General features: G+C 44.5%; 2 protein-coding genes and 1 pseudogene across 2 annotated transcripts; 1 reads left to right on the top strand and 2 right to left on the bottom strand.

The window, feature by feature from the left end:
* Positions 1-4,073: 4,073 nt before the first annotated feature.
* LOC120641519 (histone H1-like) lies at positions 4,074-5,065 on the bottom strand. The gene is made up of 2 exons (XM_039917690.1): positions 4,836-5,065; positions 4,074-4,739 (listed from the first exon to the last, which is right to left on the bottom strand). The coding sequence occupies exons 1-2, from the start codon at positions 4,959-4,961 to the stop codon at positions 4,287-4,289; spliced, it is 579 nt and encodes a 192-aa protein (XP_039773624.1). The 5' UTR covers positions 4,962-5,065; the 3' UTR covers positions 4,074-4,286.
* A 3,478-nt stretch (positions 5,066-8,543) lies between these two features.
* Positions 8,544-11,657, top strand: LOC120641517 (4-hydroxy-tetrahydrodipicolinate synthase, chloroplastic-like). Its single transcript, XM_039917689.1, has 3 exons — positions 8,544-8,757; positions 9,640-9,720; positions 10,598-11,657. Exons 1-3 carry the CDS (start codon positions 8,636-8,638, stop codon positions 11,523-11,525), a joined length of 1,131 nt encoding a protein of 376 aa, XP_039773623.1. The 5' UTR covers positions 8,544-8,635; the 3' UTR covers positions 11,526-11,657.
* Positions 11,658-11,703: 46 nt separating this feature from the next.
* LOC120641518 lies at positions 11,704-18,730 on the bottom strand (annotated as a pseudogene).
* Positions 18,731-19,376: the final 646 nt, after the last annotated feature.

Below are 19,376 nucleotides of genomic sequence, written 5' to 3'. Positions count from 1 at the left end.
CTGTTTCTTGTTTATTAGGCCATGTACTTTATTTATCAGTTCATGACAGCTTTTGTTAATTCACCACAATTTTTTCATAACAAGTGCGGTTTATGAACATCTGCGTGATGCTGCAGGCTATTCATTAGGTTCTGTTGGCTGGGCAGTAAGGAGACATGGTTACAAATCTATATATCCTATATAGATAGCACCCACTAACTATTTCTCTCTTCATGCAAGATGTTCACATCATTCTCCACTAAATGTCCCGCTAACTTTCAACAATCTTATTAATTAAAAAAATATTCATGTCATCTCTACAATATGCAATACTTTTAATCATTAATTAACTAAAGTAAAATCATATACATACGCTATTTTTTCATCACCTATTCTTCTATAATGTGATCAAATATTCTATTGGTGTTTCTTCTTTTAGCTTATCAATTTTTACGAGATTCAATAAATAAGAAAATGTCCATATGATCTCTACTATGTGCAATACTTTTAATCTTTAATCTATTAACGTAAAGTCATATACATACTCTATTTTTGCAATACTTTTAATCTTTAATATATTAACGTAAAAACTCATATACATACTCTATTTCTTTGAGCACCTATTCTTTTATAATGTGATCAAATATTATATTGACGTTAGTTTATCGATTTCTAACAAATCTTGATAAAAAATAACATGCAAATAAAATTCATATCAACTCTTCATGCAAGGTGTCAACATCATTCTCCACTAAGTGTTCCACTAACTTTCAACTACCTTATTAATTACAAAAAATGTTCATGTCATCTCTACAATATGCAATACTTTTAATCTTTAATTAACTAAAGTAAAATCATATACATACGCTATTTTTTCATCACCTACTCTTCTATAATGTGATCAAATATTTTATTGGTTTTTCTTCTTTTAGCTTATCAATTTTTACGAGATTCAATAAATAAAAAAATGTCCATATGATCTCTACTATGTGCAATACTTTTAATCTTTAATCTATTAACGTAAAGTCATATACATACTCTATTTTTGCAATACTTTTAATCTTTAATATATTAACGTAAAAACTCATATACATACTCTATTTCTTTGAGCACCTATTCTTTTATAATGTTATCAAATATTCTATTGACGTTAGTTTACCGATTTCTACCAGATCTTGATAAAAAATAACATGCAAGTAAAATTCATATCAACTATATAGACTATATAGATGGCACCTACTAAAGTCATTAGCTCTATTTCTCTTAACATGTAAGTTATCCACATCATATAGGAATCCATTATATCAAATGCCACATCAACATCCACTAGGGCCATCTATTTATGTTTTCCATCGATTTCTTTTGTGAATGTTACCATGCAATCATCTTAATTTTTCTACTTTCAAATTTCACATTAAATTTAAGAAATCCCGCAGCAACGCGCGGGGTATCACCTAAGTGCCATGTTGCTATGTCATCAACCCACTAAGTGTCATAATTTCTATTTCTCTCAGTCATGTTTTTCAATATGTTGCGGTTCATCAAAAGTATAAATAAAGAAGCCCAACAACCAAATTTTTTATATATTAATTAAATATTACTATATTCAACATACATATGTTAAATCCCCTCCCTTTATTTTCTTTTATTATTGTCTCATGAACATTATTTTCATTTATCAATTAAATATTAGTCTATCTAATATTAATAAATAAATCCACATTTGTTTCAAAAAGAAAAACAATTAGTCTCCTATGGTATTTCTGTCTTCTAAAATTGATGCATCCCACTAGAAAACATTAACAAAAAGAAAAACAATTAGTCTCCTATGGTATTTCTGTCTTCTAAGATTGATGCATCCCACTAGAAAATGTTAATTTATATTTCTCTCAATCCCCATTGAGCCACCAATAATGTAAGAAGCACTCCTTCATCCACCTTACTATGTCTCTTCATTTCTCTCATGTTTGTAACTTGATCATCCAAGCTGTGATTTCCTTAAGTCTCTCTATCTAACAATACACTACCACCACCACCCCTTCCACTTCTCATAATCTGTAGACCCCAATGCTCTATATATTTTGCTTAGTCGAAGCCATCATAGCGTTACACACACTCGACTCCATTATTCCATTCGGTTCTGGTAGCTCCTTGCCTTCCCCAGCTGTTTTGCTACTCTTAAATTTTGTCTTGCATCACTGTGGCATGCAGGAAGAGCACCGTCAAGGATTGTTCCAGGTCTCTTCTCTTCAATGTTACACATTCATTCATTATGTTCTGATATTGACACTATGTTTGGTTCATCCTTAATATTTTACTATTTGATACAACTATATTTGTACAACTATATTTCCAATTATCAACATTTCACACACAACTGCATTCCTCACATTTCATTTTAAAAAAATATTTGCATAAATTTCGCTTAGCCAAAGAGTCGATACAAAGTCGAATCACTTCACAAAATGAAGCAGACTTTTTCCATTTTCTCCTAGAATAAAATTAAAGTGATCTTACCATACCAATTACAATTACTCTTTTTATCAGTTTCATCAACTTGAATTTTTTTATATGTACTTCAATTTTAGTATTTAAGCATATCTTATATACAACCATGCCATATATCTCTAATGCTAAAATTGACTACAACTTCATATCTCCATCTTTTCAATACACTCAACTTCAACATTTTTGTCCATAAATACCGCAGCAATGCGCGGGGTATTCAACTAGTTTATTAGGTTCTGTGGCCATAGATAAATAGATAAAACAAGTAAACAACACAAAGCAAAGGCCATAGAAAAGAGCTCTGTTACTAGGCCTAATTTCTTTGTCAAAACATTTTGGCCCAAGTCCTGGTTTCCTCGGAGGTTCAAGAGGAGCCCAGCCAGAAAGCGGCCCACGGACTCGATTCCAGTTCGTGAAAAAGCAGAGGCGCGCACGGGTCCTCCGGTCCTCCTCACCGTCCCCGGTGGAAAAGCAGAGGCGCGCGCACGCGGACTCGACCGTGCGAAATTTGCTTCGAACGGAATTCCGCTAGCTGGCTGGATGGAGATTGGAGTCACGCAGCGCGGCGATCCGGGCTCTGAGAATTTGAATCCAGCGGCGGCCCCAATTTTGATTTTCCGGTGCGATATCCGCCTATCCGCCTCCGCGGGGAAACGGCGAAGCGGCCGCTCTCCGCCGTTTCAACTTCGACGCTCGCGTCGCGATTCGTGGCCCGTGGCGCCGCATTCATTCCCCCATTCCAGCGGGACGTGCGTCTGGCGAATCCTTCTCCGCGGGCACGGGGGGCACGCTAAGATGCGCGCACCGCGCAAATATCGCATCGCCTAAGAGCAACAATTGATTTTTTTTCTTTCTCCTTTCTCACTGTACAAGAGAATCCCATTTCTCAATTTCAATATATATAGAAGAAGTGTTCTAATAGATTGATTTTCCCTCTTTCTATATGGAAAGGGAGATGCGATGTCTCTCATTTCTATTAGGGATTGAAAAGAAATTATTGAGGATTGAAAAAAAATAAAAAAAAAGAGAGATAGAAAATTAATTTGCTGGAATATGTTTTTTCAACATCAATTCTCTATATTGAGAAAAAATAAAAAAAATAAAAAATCAATCTATTGGAGTGCTTTAACCGATGTTGGAGAGCAGAAGCATCACCAACCCGTTCCCTGAACTCGGGTCCTGCAAGATAACGCGGCGGCCACTAACAGCTTTGATCCTCTGCCACTAGCAGCGTTGCCTGTCGCTACGATTCCCACGCTAGATTACAAAATGTGGGTGCACTTTAACTGGAGGAACAGCTGCGTACGCAACGATTGTGCGGTGGCGCACTCTTTCACCTTTATCCACAAACCAACCCCACCAATTCCCTTTTACAGAACACAAACCAAAATCACATATTAAAATGCAACGCCCTGGAATCTTTGCAACCCTGCACAAAAAGATTTCAGGCACAAGAGCTTCCATCGAAGCTGCACCTTCAGAATTGCAAGATGGGCTGAATTCCGAGATCAGAAAGTTCAGTGCCCATGATAATTCCCCCATGGTAAAACGAGAGAATCGCAACAAGGCGGTTCTCAAACAAACAATTTCTGGCGAACTGCAACTTCATATCATATAAGAGAGCGAGATACATCTCCATCCCAAGAAACCTATCCATCTGTTACACTAACACCGACCTGGATAGATTGAACCTGCCAAACACAACATCGGATATCAGAGACGCTTGGGGCACGCACTTCATTTGTACAACTCCTAGGGACACACACACCACGATCAGAGCTACGACCTACGGAACCATCTCATGCGGCAACCTTCCGGGCCTTCTTGGAGGCGGGGGACTTGACCGTCTTGGGCTTGGCCTTGGCCTTCGCCGCGGGGGACTTCTTCGGCTTCGCGACGACCTTCTTCTCCGGCGCCTTGCGCTTGGTCCCGGCGGCGGTCTTCTTGGGCTTGGCGGCGGCGGCGGCACTCTTCTTCGGTTTCGCGGCGGCCTTGGCTGGCTTGGGCGCGGCGGTCTTGGCGGCAGCGGGCTTGGCCTTGGGCGCCTCCTTCTTGGCGGCGTCGGAGAGCTTGTACGAGGCCTTGACCTTGACGAGCTTACCCTTGGCGGCGAACCCGCGGAGCTGGATGGAGAGCATCTTCTTGTAGTTGGCCGGCAGCGACGGGCCGTGCTTGTCCTCCATGTACTTGGCGATGGCGTGCGAGCTCGAGCCGGTCCTCTCCTTGAGCGCCGTGATCGCCTCCTTGATCATCTGCAAGGAACAAAACCAAAATCCCGATCAGCCCGCACTCACCACGGAACAGCCCCAATCGAAGACGAAACCAGACGGGGATCGGACAGTGCTCACCTCGAAGTAGGGCGGGTGCGAGGCGCCAGCGGCGGCCGCGGCCTTGGGCTTGGCGGCGGCGGGCTTCGGCTTCGGCGCCGCGGCGGTCTTGGCGGGCCGCGAGGCGGGCTTGGCGAGAGCAGGCATCGTGGCGAGCGGGATCTCGAACGGCAGGGAGTTCTCTAGAAACGGCAACGGCAGCTGGGTGTGCTGGTTCAGTTTCGAAGCGAGAGCTCTGAAAGGATAGATCCTCCGGGACCGGGTCGCCCCTATTTATAGGCCGGGGAGGGAGCGATCCGGCGGGAGGGCCGTTCCGCGTTCTGATTGACTGGAAGGGTGGTGCCACGGATCGCGATCCGCGGGAGGGGGGGCTGGGCGCATCGCGGCCGTCGGATGGAGGGGGCGGCGCGGGCGGGGTGGGCCGGCGTGCGCCGCGCGACGCCCGCAGCGGGAAAACCGCGCCAACGGGTGTCCGTGGAACGCGTGCACGGCAGACCGGTGGGCTGGGGGAGCTGCCGGTGGGGACCTGCGGGTTTGGTGGGTATATAATTTTTCACAGTGAATTTATCGATGGTAATTAATTGATTATTGGCTACATTGATGTTATAGTAACTATTTTATAATCACGCGTTCAAAAATTTCATTAAATTCTTCAGGGTTGCTAGTGTGGAGTTCTGAAGTTGATTTTATAAATTGATTTTGTTTAACACTGTAATTAGCAACCAAACAGGGCCAAGCGGGTGCAGGAGCGAACTGGGGGGGCGTGGATTTGCGCGTGGTTTCAGGCCTCGGGTTCCCAATCCTGGTACGGGTGTACGTGGAATTTTCAAGAAAATTCGGATTCCGTTGAGCTGGGATTACCGAAATGCCCTTGGGCCTGATCGTATCGAACCCGTGAGTTGGCCCACCCAAATTAGCACTGTACAGGCCTAGAAATGCCGTGTGAATGAAAATGTATTGGATTGTAGAAAATAGCCCAGCATAGAGATCAAGGAAAAATCAAATTTCTGGTAGGTTTAAACTTCCGAGGTGTTAGTTTTCTGGTTAATTCACAGTCATCAGTTAAATTGAATCTTCTAAATTCAGTATTTCCCCAACGCCACTCTTCCTCTATAGCTACTTCCTCCATTCCAATTATAGGCTGTTTTGTATCCATATGGTGGTATCAAGTATATATACAACGTTTAGGACACATAGTGTCTGGTAATATCATATAATTTGAGCTGACTATGCGTAGTTGATTATCGCCACTGCAATCTGTTAGAGCAAATTTAGCCCCCATTTGGGAGGGTTTCTAGAGCGGCTTCACGAGCGGCTCCAGGTGAAGTCTTTCCAAACGTTTGTTTTGTAACCGGCTTCACGTGTGAAGCCGGTCCTAAAGCCATCGGCGGCTTACACAGGCAAGGTGAAGCCATGAAATCGTGGCTTCACGCGGCTTACACATCAATCTAATAAGTGAAGCTGTTTTGCCAAATATTTTCTAAAACGGCTCCAACTCCACCAGAGAAGCCGCTCCATCTGAGGAGCCGGAGCTGTTTTTGAAAGAGCCGGAGCCCTGACAAATAGATCCTTAATGGATCCGCTCTGCAAGGCAAGAGTGGCCCCCACTGGCATTTAATGGGGAGCAGCACCTCTCAGCCAGCTTGAGGTCGGCCTGTCGCGAGTCGCCTGTCCTATTCTCTCTTGTTGTTTCTCTCTGATCCTCTCTGATCCACGTAGACATACGTATGCTTGCAGCTGTTATTAAGGTTTTGTTTGGTTTCTACTACAAACCTAGCACGCACATTTTCCAAAAAAAATCTCGTAGAGTTCTAAATGAAGCCTATTTGCGAAACCTCTTTAGAACCGGTGTAACTTTTCGCGACGAATCTAATGACGGTAATTAATTGATGATTGGTTATAGTGATGCTACAGTAACCATCCTCTAATCACGTGGTGAAAGACCTCATTAAATTCTTCAGGGTTCCTAGCATAGGGGTTCCGAAGTTGATTTTGTAAACTAGCTTTATTTGACACCGTAATTAGCTGTCAAAATATTACTATTCCTAACACAACAGCAAACCAAACAGAGCCTAAAAACTTGCTCTTAGCTGGGTGTATAATTGGTTCTTTTTAAACGAACTGCACAAGATACTAACACCGTGTTTAGTTCCAAAAATCAAAATTCCAAATTTTTTTCCGGCACATGTATGGAGACTTAAATCTAGACGAAATAAAAAAACGCATTGCGACTGCTGACTGTAAATCGCGAGACGAATCTAATGAACCTAATTAGACTGTAATTAGACACTAAATTGCTATAATAATACTATAGTAAACAACCTCTAATGATGAATTAATTAGGCTCATTAGATCTCGGTTGTCGATTTACAGACGAGTTATGTAATTATTTTTGTGATTAGGCAACTAAACACGACCTAAGATAATGTGTGATTGGTTGAATAGCACTAACTTGTCTTCGAATCCTTGATCTCGGTTGTTTGTCTTCAGTTATAGTTTTGTCCGAACATAGGATTGCTTAATCACAAATCGATTTGGTCATCCCATCTCGTTTAACTTTTATTGTCCTCTGTGAAGGTTGCCACGAGACCAGCCATTGCCTTCTCATCATCGCTAGCATTCTGCATTTCTGCACGCCCCAGGCAGAGCTGCACATAACTCCCTCCGACAGCTGAACTTCTGAACCACGATGGTGCAAGTTTACACCCATCTTTTCTTGGCGGATCAATAGAAGCAGATCAATTCCCGATCTCCCCAATGCAAAATCGTATCCGCTCGACCACCCAAGGGACCTCGTGCTCAATCCTCCGCTGCCGCCGCCTCCAACACATGAATTAGGAATGAAAATGAAAATAGTAGTTTCCGATTTTTTATGACTGTTTTTGAGATTTTATCAACTTTTAAGGCTAAACGAGAATGAAAACAATTATCGAAAAAATGAAAACGAAAATGGTAAAAAATATAAAAATAAAAACGAAGGTGCTTTGAGCATCTTTTGATCGTCTTCGAGAAATATCGTATTTTTATGGTATTCTATCATATTTTACTGATATAAATATCGTATTATGTAAAGTGCCTGCACACCCTGCTATATATATTTTTAGAATGTCATATCTATATTTTTAGATAGCGATGACTAATTTATCCTAACCCTAAATTACAACCTAGCGACGTGAATTCATGGTACTATGGATAGTTTCATGGATCACGGGATTAATGTCTGAAATTTTAGTATTATCTATTATGAAATGAGATACATATTGTGGATGGACTGATACTTGGATTAATATCTTAACCATTAGTATTTGTGTATGAAATATGTCAAATCATGTGGTTATTGTTGTGCTCTATGATTTGACATATTTATTGTTTTTCAAAATATTGTTTTGATGTGTCCTCGACAGTATATTGTTGTTTTTAAAATTATCACATCATTGATATCCTTTTTATTTTCAGTAATATCGTATCGTTTTTGTTTTTGATAAAAAATTTTGTAAAAGTAAAAGTGGTGAAGCGGATCGCCGACCGATTTCATCCCTTGTCACAGATTCCACTTTCCACAAGATGACGGACGCCGGCGGCCGGCCGCGCCACGCGCCCATGCCGGCGACGTGCGTGCCGCTAAGCTGGCTGGCTTGGGCGGTGGCTGGTGTGGGTTTAGTTGTAGTAGGCTGGGCTGGGCCTGTCCGCGCCGTGTAAAACTACACGTGCTCAATCCGTCCCTGTTTTGGGCTGGACCGGCGGTCGCGACGCCGACGCTCGACAGCCATCAAAAACCGAGCCCAGCGCCGGCGTCAACAAGCAGGTCGTCCCGGAGAAACATGGCGCCGCCGACGGCTAACCCGTGCGTCCGTCTCGTCGGCTGGAAGGAGGCCCCCGCGCCGGGCTTGGGGTCGGCGTCGCGGCTAGCACGGCCTCGCCGCGCCGCGGTCGCCCCGCACAGGTCTGGTACCTCTTTGAAGTCGCGTCTTCCTTTTGCCATTTCTTCAGTTTAATCTATGTTTTGCCATGTGTTCGGCATGCTTGAACGGTCATCTGAACTGCAACGCTGATCTCATTCTTCAATTCGCTTGCCTAGCCCGCCGCCTCACTTCTGCAATTGGAAGGTCGCGGATTCCATTTTCAAAATATCGCTTGATTCATTGATGTACGAATATCAATTAGCTTCACAGAGATAGATCATTGGGTTCCGGTTTGCCGGATTTGGTTGGTGGGGAATTGGAGGCCAACGATTGGCAGTTCTTGAGTTGGAGCGTGTGTGCCTTAGGCGCCTCTAATGTATGCGACTTCTAGTAGTAGGCAATGCCTTGTTAGTAGGGACTAGAATGCTTTACCGGTGGTCCTAGTAGTTCATACTTCCTTTGTTCTAGATGACACTTTTTCTCTGCGGACGTTCTGCATTTAGCCTATAATATAAACCCGCCTATAACAATTACATGTCATTTTGGACTTATATGGCATTGTATCTTTTTTTGATGAACTATGGCATTGTATCTGAATGCAACTAATCTCTCAGAAACCCAATAAATTCTAATTGCTAGGACCACTTTCAGAAGAATATAATCGTGTGTTTTTCATGCTTCCTGTCTAAATTTTTAAAGATACGATGGTAGTCAAAGTCCCAGCAGTTTGAGTGTATTTGCGACCCAAAGGGGTGTGGAACTTGCCTAAAGTTTTCTTTGGGTGTCTCTGTACTGCTTAAGATATTTCATAACTTTCTTTGCTTTTTGAAGGAGTGACGTTCATTTTTTAATTCACTTAGTCTGCAATTCTGCATTCTCCTATAGCCAAACACAACCACTCTAATACTTTGTTATCTGTGCAGGACTGGCAGAGGGAAGTTTCCAGTGGCAGCCATCACTCTTGATAACTATCTTCCAATGCAAAGTACTGAAGTCAAAAACCGGTAACTTCTTCAGTTCAAAAGGAGTGCCCACATTCTTTGGTTTCTTAATTAATTTATTTTATGTAAATTTTCTTACATTTTCAGCTTGATACTACTTTGGGTAAGCTGTCAATTATTTGTGAAGTTGGCTGCATATATCAATTTAACAATAGTAAAGTCTCTTTTGTACGAGATGTTGAACTAATAAATTATTTTTAGGGATATGTTTGCACTTCTATTTTGAACTTGTGCTGTTGAAACCTTACAATGTTAAATAGAAGTTGACCTCACTTTGATCTTACCTACTGCAGACATGCTTATTGAATGATGGTAATTTTGGCAATCCTATCAGAGATTATTTGATTAATTCAGAAACATAAATGTGTTTTTTTTTCCATGAAGCCAATCCTGTGAAATTAACCTAATTATTGTGTATCACCCCCTGTCTCTGTAAGTTGGCAACTTGTAGAGAAATAGCTCAGTCAATATCCCTCTCTAAAAAACTCGACCCCTGGGAGAGACGTCCCATGGGCATTTACTACGAGTAACGGTGGGTCTTACCTGGTGGACAATGATGCCTTTTTCTCCAGTGAGACGGAGGGTTCAAGTGCTAGGGTCACTCTCATCTTTAGTACTCGCCACTATGCTATACGAGCTATATACTTGATATGATGGTTCTTTTATTGAACTTGTGTTCATCTTTTTAGGGAATTTGAGTTGATTCATCTTAATGAAGTCATTCTATACAATTTCTGGTGACTGCAACTGGTATTTTTATGTTTGGTGATTTTAACTCAGTAATCAGTAATCACATGGATCTTACTGTTTTGTCAGCAGTTTTTGAGACCTCCGATACATATTATCCGCTACTGAGTATGTTCTTCTGTCTTTGGTACAGGACATCAACAGGCGACATCACAAGTCTAAGACTAATCACAGCAGTCAAAACTCCCTATTTGCCAGATGGAAGATTCGATCTCGAAGCGTATGATTCTTTGATAAACATGCAGATAGAGGGTGGTGCTGAAGGTGTAATAGTTGGTGGAACAACAGGGGAGGGTCACCTTATGAGCTGGGATGAACACATCATGCTCATTGGGCATACTATTAACTGCTTCGGCACTAGAATTAAAGTGATAGGTAACACAGGAAGTAACTCAACTAGAGAGGCTGCTCACGCGACAGAGCAGGGATTTGCTGTTGGCATGGATGCTGCTCTTCACATCAACCCTTACTACGGGAAGACCTCAACTCAAGGATTGATGTCTCATTTCGAGGCTGTGCTTCCCTTGGGTCCAACTATAATTTATAATGTACCATCAAGGAGTGGCCAGGATATTTCCCCTGAAATTATTGAGGCAATTTCAGGATACTCAAACATGGCTGGTGTGAAAGAATGTGTTGGACACGAGAGGATTCAGTGCTATACTGATAAGGGTATTACAATATGGAGCGGCAACGATGATGAATGCCATGATTCTAGGTGGAAATATGGTGCTACTGGAGTCATTTCTGTAGCAAGCAACCTTGTTCCTGGTCTCATGCACAGTCTCATGTATGGAGGTGAGATTGCAGTGCTAAATGAGAAGTTGTTGCCTTTGATGAAATGGCTATTTTGCCAGCCGAATCCCATCGCGCTCAACACTGCTCTAGCTCAGCTTGGGGTGGCAAGGCCCGTTTTCAGATTGCCGTATGTTCCCCTTCCTCTTGAAAAGAGGATTGAGTTTATCCGGATTGTTGAAGCTATTGGACGGGAAAACTTTGTGGGACAGCAAGAGGCACGGATTCTCGATGATGATGGTTTTGTTTTGATCAGTAGGTATTAGTAAGTGAGCTTTGATACTCTTAAGTATTTTGATGTGAATAAGTGTCGTGTCACAAGGATTTTCGTACTTTAGTGAATAAAACTGTCTCATGGTATGAATGCTGATTTGGCTTATACTACTATTACAGTTTCCGTTGATCTAGGTAGTTCGTTTCTTTATATGACGTGCATCCAGCACATGTTACATGGAAGATATTATAAGATGTAAATCACGAGTACACGAATATATATGGTGGCATGTATTTCAAGCAATATAGAGACAGACCCTTGCTATGTACTTTAACCGTCACTACTATTAGTCTATTACTCCCTCCGTTCCAAAATGTTGGTTGTTTTGGCTTTTTCTAGATTCATAGTGTTTGCTATGCATCTAGATATAACATATGTCTAGATTCATAGCAAAATATATAAATTTAGAAATATCAAAATGACCTACATTTTGAAATGGAGGGAGTATCATTACTTCTATAGGAGTACTTGTGAAAAAACATCCCTTAATGATCCTAGCTCCTGGTAACGAGCGTCTTTCTTCTATTCTGTTTTCTCCTCTTCCTCCTTGTCCGCCGAGTTGCTCTTGGTGATGGAGGACACGAGGGAGAGCGGTGCCTGCTTGGCCCATCGCTTGATGTCGTGCACCCTCTTGCTGGTCCTCTTCCCTTTGCCGCTCGGCTTCACCGCGCCGTTCTGCCGGTCCTTGGTGATGGCGATGGCGAGGTCGTTGGGGAAGAGCGACCGCCAGATGAAGGCGTGCAGGAGCGTCGACACGAGCAGCAGCGACACCATCGTCGTCGACATGAGGGAGAGGCTCAGCGCGAGGGCCCTGCTCGCGAAGCACGGCTCGGCCTCAGCGTACTTGACGGTGGCCAGCGACGCCGTCGTCATGGGGAACGTGTACGACCACCACGCCAGGGAGAACCTGCGGGTAGCATGCGCCCCCCGGAGCTAGTGATCAGTTTGCATTGGGTGGTCGTCGCGGCGACCGAGCTGAGTAACCGAATCGAATCGGAAGAAGATCGACGGGTACTCACCGGAACCCGCGGAAGAAGTTGATGCGCACGACGAGGGACAGGTACAGGAAGATGGCCATGAAGAAGAAGGTGCGCGCCACGGCGTCGAAGCTGCCGTAGATGGCGGCCCAGGCGAGGCTCGCGGCGGAGGGCGTGGCGATGAACATGGAGTACACCGGGTGCAGCTCCTTGGGCAGCGCCTCGTTGGTGGGCAGCCGCTGGTACAGCGTCACGAACACGACGATGTAGTGCGCGACCCCGATGGCCCAGAGGAACTTGCCGGCCTCCGCCCACCCGACCCTCGCCGCCAGGATGGCCCCGACGAAGTTGCCCACCACCGAGAGGTGGGACGACGGGTTGGCCACCTTGCACAGCCGCCGCTTGCCGCCGGAGAGCCACTGCCCGTAGATCTTGAGCTCGAGCGCGAAGAGCGGCAGGACGAAGGCGCACCACACGGCCGGGTGCGGCCGCTCCGGCACGTAGGCGCGGGGCAGGCCGATGGTGACGAACATGGCCGCGATCCACGGCGCGAAGAAGAAGTTGACGCGCACAGGGTGGTAGTACTCGCGCCGGATGGCCTCGAAGTAGAAGACGCACTTGAGCGCGTAGGTGACGGACGTCGCGACCAGCACGGCGACGGCGAGCAGCCACAGCGCGACGTTGATCATGGGCGTCACGTGAAGGAAGCGCATCGCCGGGCTCGCCGCCAGCGCGCCCCAGAGGATGGACTGGCTGCCGAGGCCCAGGCACATACCGAAGCAGCCGATCGGGAACCGCAGCAGGAACGGCCACACCTCGTCCTTGGGCAGCAAGATGTCCTCGTAATCCTGAAGAAACGGCACGTTGCGTTCAAGTGTCAGCCGACGTGCGTGCGTGCGTGCAAAAACGGACGCCGTGTGCTGTGGGTGTCGTGGCAGTAGTACTTACGCGGACTTCGTCGAGCTCGGGGCCGCGGAGCGCGGCGAAGTAGCGGCCGGCGGGGACGCTCTTGTTGAGCGGGTCCTCCGCCGGTGGCCTGCTGACGGACTGGTCCTCGACGTGCGTCGGCAGGTCGAGGTCGGACTCCCTGATCCTCGTCGGCAGCAGCGAGTTCTGCTTGCTCAGCGTCGACTTGGTCCGGAACATGCTGAAGTCGCCCCGGCGCGCCGCCGCGCCGTCGCCCCCGGCCGGGCCAAGGGCGCCGCTGTGGTTGAGCACCCCGAGGCTCCTTCCGCTGCGCGGGAGGGCGCGCTGGCCCCTGCCGCCACCGTTCCTGCCCCCTCTGTCCATGCCCAGCACCGTCACGCCGCTGCCGAGGGAGACCTGCCGGCTGAAGGCGCGCTGCATCGGCGGCGGCCTCCGCTCGCCACGGACGTTGAGCGGCCCGCTCATCGCCGTCTGCCTCGCGTCCTCGGGTGGGGCCGCACGGAAGTCATCCGCGTGCTGGGGGCCCGTCCAAGACGACGAAGGGTCGGCCGCCATTTCTGCAGCTACGCGATCTCAGCTGCTCCAAACAACGAGATCAGGGCAAACAAGTGTTGATCGTGTTCGTGCCGCGCCCATATATGCTCGATCGATCGCGGCAGTGTGTCAACGTGGGCGGTGCTTTCACGTGCACCGGCGGGCGCCACCGCGGGCATGCGTGGAGAGGACTGTCCAAGTGGTTCGTCGATGGGGAGGAGATGGATCGCTGCTGGCCGTGCCTTTTGCTCGAAAGGAAGACGCCAATGGCGAGGTCACGAGATGTAGAATCCATTGGCTGTGATTTGCCCCCACGGTGCAGGTCATGAAATCTTTGAAAAGCAGAGCCCTTGTAACCGTGATGTTTGAAAGGCAGAGGTCGACAAGAGCCGACGGCCGCCAGTCTACTTACTGCTCGAGTTTTTTTTTTTTAACCGTGATGCTCGAGGTCGCCATTAGGCAAGAAAGAAACTCACGGGTATGTTGCCATTGCCAGCTTGTCATGCAAGCGCTCATGGTGGATTCGAGACACACGTACGTACCACGTACGCAAGTCAGGGATAGTATAGTATTAGATGATTCACGAGTCGAGGATTCAGGCGTACCAGGAATAGTGACACGGCTGGGGCGGGCTCAATGGAGTCATTGGAATGTGTTCTGACATGAAGCAAAAAGATTATCACGGAACAAAAACATTTCGCACCCCAAGAGTTTATATGCGCACAAGAGAATTATGAAAAACTGGGTGAACCGTCTGCCATTGATATGAGGTAAATATACCATAAAAAATCATGTGAATCTCAGCATACAATTTCCTCACTCATCTTGCAGCATTTCTGAATGAAGATGCATGCACGTAGTGCTGCAGTATTTGTAGTTGTATCGGTGGAACAGCACTTTGCCGGCCAAGGAAGTGAAACAGCACGAACAAGAATTGTCGTCTGGCGCTGCCTTCTGCACGGAGTTTGCTGGTTCTGCAGCTGCACCTGATGTGCCCGCAGATTGAGCAGCCAGGGCCGCGAGTCTTCTCTCTGCTGCCGCTGCTCTCTTCTCTCTTTCTTCCGCTAGCTTCCTTTGTCGTTCCTCCTGATTAAAAGTTCATCAAGGAATAAATGTATATAATCACGTGTGCAGCTTGAAATTGATGTTGCTATACAATGTTCCAGGTGTGAAATGATCATACCTCCTTTGCAATAAGGATCTGCTGTGGCGTCTGATGCTTTGGTTTAAGGCCTGGCACAGAAGTAGTTCTGTTGGCCATTTGGCCCATCGAAGTTTGGGATTGTGATGCTTGAGCCTACATTTCGATAGGACAAAAGAGATAAATAAGTAGCTGAATGAAAAGATTTTCAAAGGCAATCTAATGACTCGAGCAGTAATGATCACCAGCCAATCACTAACAAGATACTGAAATCAGGAACAAACACGAGCAGGCATGGATGCCATTTGGGGCAACAAACTCATTGTACCCACAACATTAAATAGTTTTTTTTTATCAAACATGCAGGAACAAACATGCAGGAGTAAGAGAGAAAAATGAGTGGTCCAAATACATAAGAAGCAAATCTCATCTTGAACATTAAACAGTAATAAACCAAGTATTGAACTTGAACTCATGAGCAACCGGGATAAATTGGATTTATGCAGCTATACGCCTATATCTACTCCTAATAATTCAGAAATGAGGACAGAGACCTTTGCTTTTTCTTTTTCCTTCTCCTCCTCCTTTTCTCTTGCTTTCTTTAACTTCTTCAATTCTTTCGCACGCGCTTTCTTCTTGGCATCCTTCTCTGCCTATAGTACATATACACAAAATTTTGTGTCAAAAGAAAACAAGCACACACACAATGTTCTGTTCATTCATTTAATGAATTGTTCATAAATTCTTATGAATGCACGAAAGGAGCCGAGACCAAGGGTTTTTTTTTTCCTGGGGCATGTAAGACTCACCTGTTTTGCAGCTTGTGATTCTTCCATTTCCTTTGTCAGTGCACTAGGCACATCTGCAGCATGCCAATCCCATTTGTCAAGGTTGAGAGCCATAAATCTTCTGAATGTATTTCTAACTTCCTTATCCGAAGCTACCAAGTAAGGAGTCTTTCCCCTTGCATCTTTGATGCAAGGATCCAAACCCTGCTCAAGTAACTCCAGGGTCAGCTGTGCATCGCCAGATTTTGCTGCCTCGTGAAGAGGGGTTGTTTCTTTCTTATTGGATAATGGTATGATTACTTCTTCATTTTTGTTCAACAACTCCAAACTGACAGATAAGTTAGAAATAGATTCCGCGGTGTCCACAGCCACTTCCTTCTTTTTCCCTTCACTTTCTTCAACACTTGTCACACTTTGACCATGGGGTAAGGTTTCATCTGTAGTTGAACATTCCATCTCATAATGGAGCTGTGTTAGGTTACTGTATACTCGCTTAGCTTCCTTCAGGGTGGGCCGATGAACAGTCAAGGGAACTGAGCGAATATCACAAGCCTGAATTACCGACTGAGTCTTATCGCCATCAAAGAGCATCTGGCGGTTCTTTGATGGAGCGTATATAAAGGCACAAACACAGGTGTCAAAGTATGATTTCCACGAAACAATTAATTCTTGAACTTCCTGTGATAAGGCAACAAAAAAGAAACACTTACAAAATGAAGCAATGTGAAAACTAAACTGTAGTTGGTTGCTAAAACTCAACAAGAACCAAAAGGAATGTGTGTTCTGAAATTTATAACACACCTTTTTCAATGCTGCTTCATTATAGCGTCGAAGAGAAGAGCCTGCTGAGTGCGCAACTTTGCCAGTAGCATCTTTTCCAGATTGCCTCTTTCCAGCCTTTGCTCTTACCACATACCTACAAAACAAATGGACAAACAAGAATCATTTATCATGTTATGCAGAAAGCAAAGCAAAGCCAATAAAAGGTATGTTCAACAAACAAACAAATTCATCTGATTCATCAACCAAAAAGTTAAAACTATGCCACCTCAATAAAGGAAATACATTATGAAATAAAGACATGGAGCACAGAAAAGGCAGTAGGAAACTTCTGTTGATAACAGGATTCACAATTATATTATCATTGGCAAAGATGCATTTCATGAAAAGGGAAGGTTTCTCATTTGAAGCCCTAAGTTCTACTTATGTTTATAGTTTATGCAATACTAATGGAAATGTCTGCCAGCGCAATGGAATGTTGTTGTAACCTGAGATTTACAAGGTTATTCTAAAGTGAAGGATGAAGGGCTTGCAGAAAATTCATGGAGATATATGGCTCACAAGTTCTTATGCATAAGAGTTGGAGTTTGGCAAATATTACCTATGAAATGTTTTATGTGCTATGACGGAATTACCGTCAAAAACACATCCAGCAAAATGTCCACCACTTGTTAGTAGAACAATCCTCAAATGTGACGCATCACGAGGTTCACATGTCAAACACTTCACCCTATTTATCACCTCATCCTCTTCTACACAAGATGCACTGTCCATCTGACCAGACTTGCAATCAATAAATGGTTCTTCATGTTCTTTCAACAGTATGCATCTCCAGATTGAAATTGTGTCACCCAATTGATGCCGAAAATAAAGCTTCTTCCTGAATTCTTCCTTGCCTTTAACTGAGAGTCCACGCTCTGATGCAGGTCTATTTTCTAGTTCATCTTCCGATCCAGATACGCTGGATATCTCCAAATCATCAAACAGGGAATCAGAATCTGCTTTGTCTAGGTCCTCTTCCTTTATAATAGCTTTACCAGCAATGCTCAACTTAACCTGATGGGAATGACAAAACAAATAGAAGCAAGATGATCAATAATATGAGACACGTGTTTGGCATTCAGACATTGAAAATGATATTTTGCACAATACCAAACCAAATAGTAATTGGATCATATGAGGAAAAAACAAAAGGATATATATTCCTTCTTTTTATCCAAAATTCCATGAAAGAACGTAACTGCTTATTTTCAGAGTATGGGAGAAAATGACAACTAGACCCAAAAAAGAATCATAACATGTTCCACAACACAGTGCAGTCCAACAGAGCAATGTGAAACTGAGCCTTCAGAGTACAATAGCAATGCTCTGCTGTCAGGGACATGATTAGATTTTCCAATGTCCATAGCATAATGTGACGAAGTTAAGAGATTGACCCTCATAAGTTGTTCTTTTCCAATAAGTAAGCAAGTCAACCAACTCCACAGCACAGCAAACTTAATTGGATGTTCCAGCTACAAAGCTACTTGAGAATGCCTACCATGATCAGCATAGCTGTTATAGAAATTGGTAGCCTATTTCATCACATCCATCATCATAAATTACATACTCCAACAATCAATTACAATTCAAAAGTGAAAGATACTTGGTCCAGTTAAGAGTAGGAAGCAGATACGTTGAGGCGGTGTAGGTCGGATTTGAAGTGCTCGCGCTGCTCCTGCAGCGATTCAAACTCGGCAGCGCAGGTGTTGCACGTCCACCTGGACCCCACAGCCTCTGACGGTTGCTGCTGCTGCTGAGTCGTCGGCGGTGGGCGGGAGGGCTCGGACGGTTCCACTGCGGAGGGGGCCGTGGAGGGATGAGCCCGGAGGAGAGCTGTTGAATCGAAGAACTCAGACGGAAGGTCGAATAGCGAGCGAGGAGGCCTCTTCTCCGGCGAGGCCGCCGCCATCTGGGAGGATGAGGCGGCGGCGGCGGCTGGTGTGCGTGGATCCGACGTTCCGGGCGGCGTGCGTGCGGTTTGTCTTCTCGAGTTGCTGGTTCCGGGTTGTGACTTGTGGCCTGTGGGAGGAGGCTGCACGCCAGAACACCGTTGGATCTGAGATCTACGCCCGGAATAACTCCTTGTTTGTTCATGTTTTGTTCCGCCTATTGGAACTTACTAGTTTTTTTTAAGTGTGTTCTTATGTTTAACAAGAAAATTCAAAATTTCACTATATTTGCATGAATGATGCTCTTTAGTTTGCATTATATTACTATCAAAAATATCGATCAACAATCAATATTTCCCTGTGAGTGTGTTGCCCAAGGTATTTAGCTTATTAGTATCATCAAATTGCCTAGCTGCATCATATCCTAGTTTTCTTATTTAGCACTCGAATCGTTTCAAATGTGAGAGGTTTTAGTTTGTTGTAAGTTTAGCTTATTTAACTTTAATATTCTTTTAAAAAAATCTCCTCTGGCTTTCAATATAAGATGTATTTTAACTAGAAAATGGTTAATAAGGTGATTCATCACCACTTCCATCCTCAATACTTGGTTTGTTGACTTGAAAAATGTAATATGTTGTTACATCACCACCTCAGTACCAAATGCTCATATTTGGTACAAAACATGAGGAATAAAAGTAATTCCATATAAAATGATAGGATGAAATCACCATGGATTGTTTCGAATCTAGGATTAGAGGTTCTTCA

This window comes from Panicum virgatum, chromosome 7K (genome assembly GCF_016808335.1).
Source record: "Panicum virgatum strain AP13 chromosome 7K, P.virgatum_v5, whole genome shotgun sequence".
In the NCBI taxonomy this organism is placed as follows: domain Eukaryota; kingdom Viridiplantae; phylum Streptophyta; class Magnoliopsida; order Poales; family Poaceae; genus Panicum; species Panicum virgatum.
This window is presented reverse-complemented; position numbering and strand designations above follow the sequence as displayed.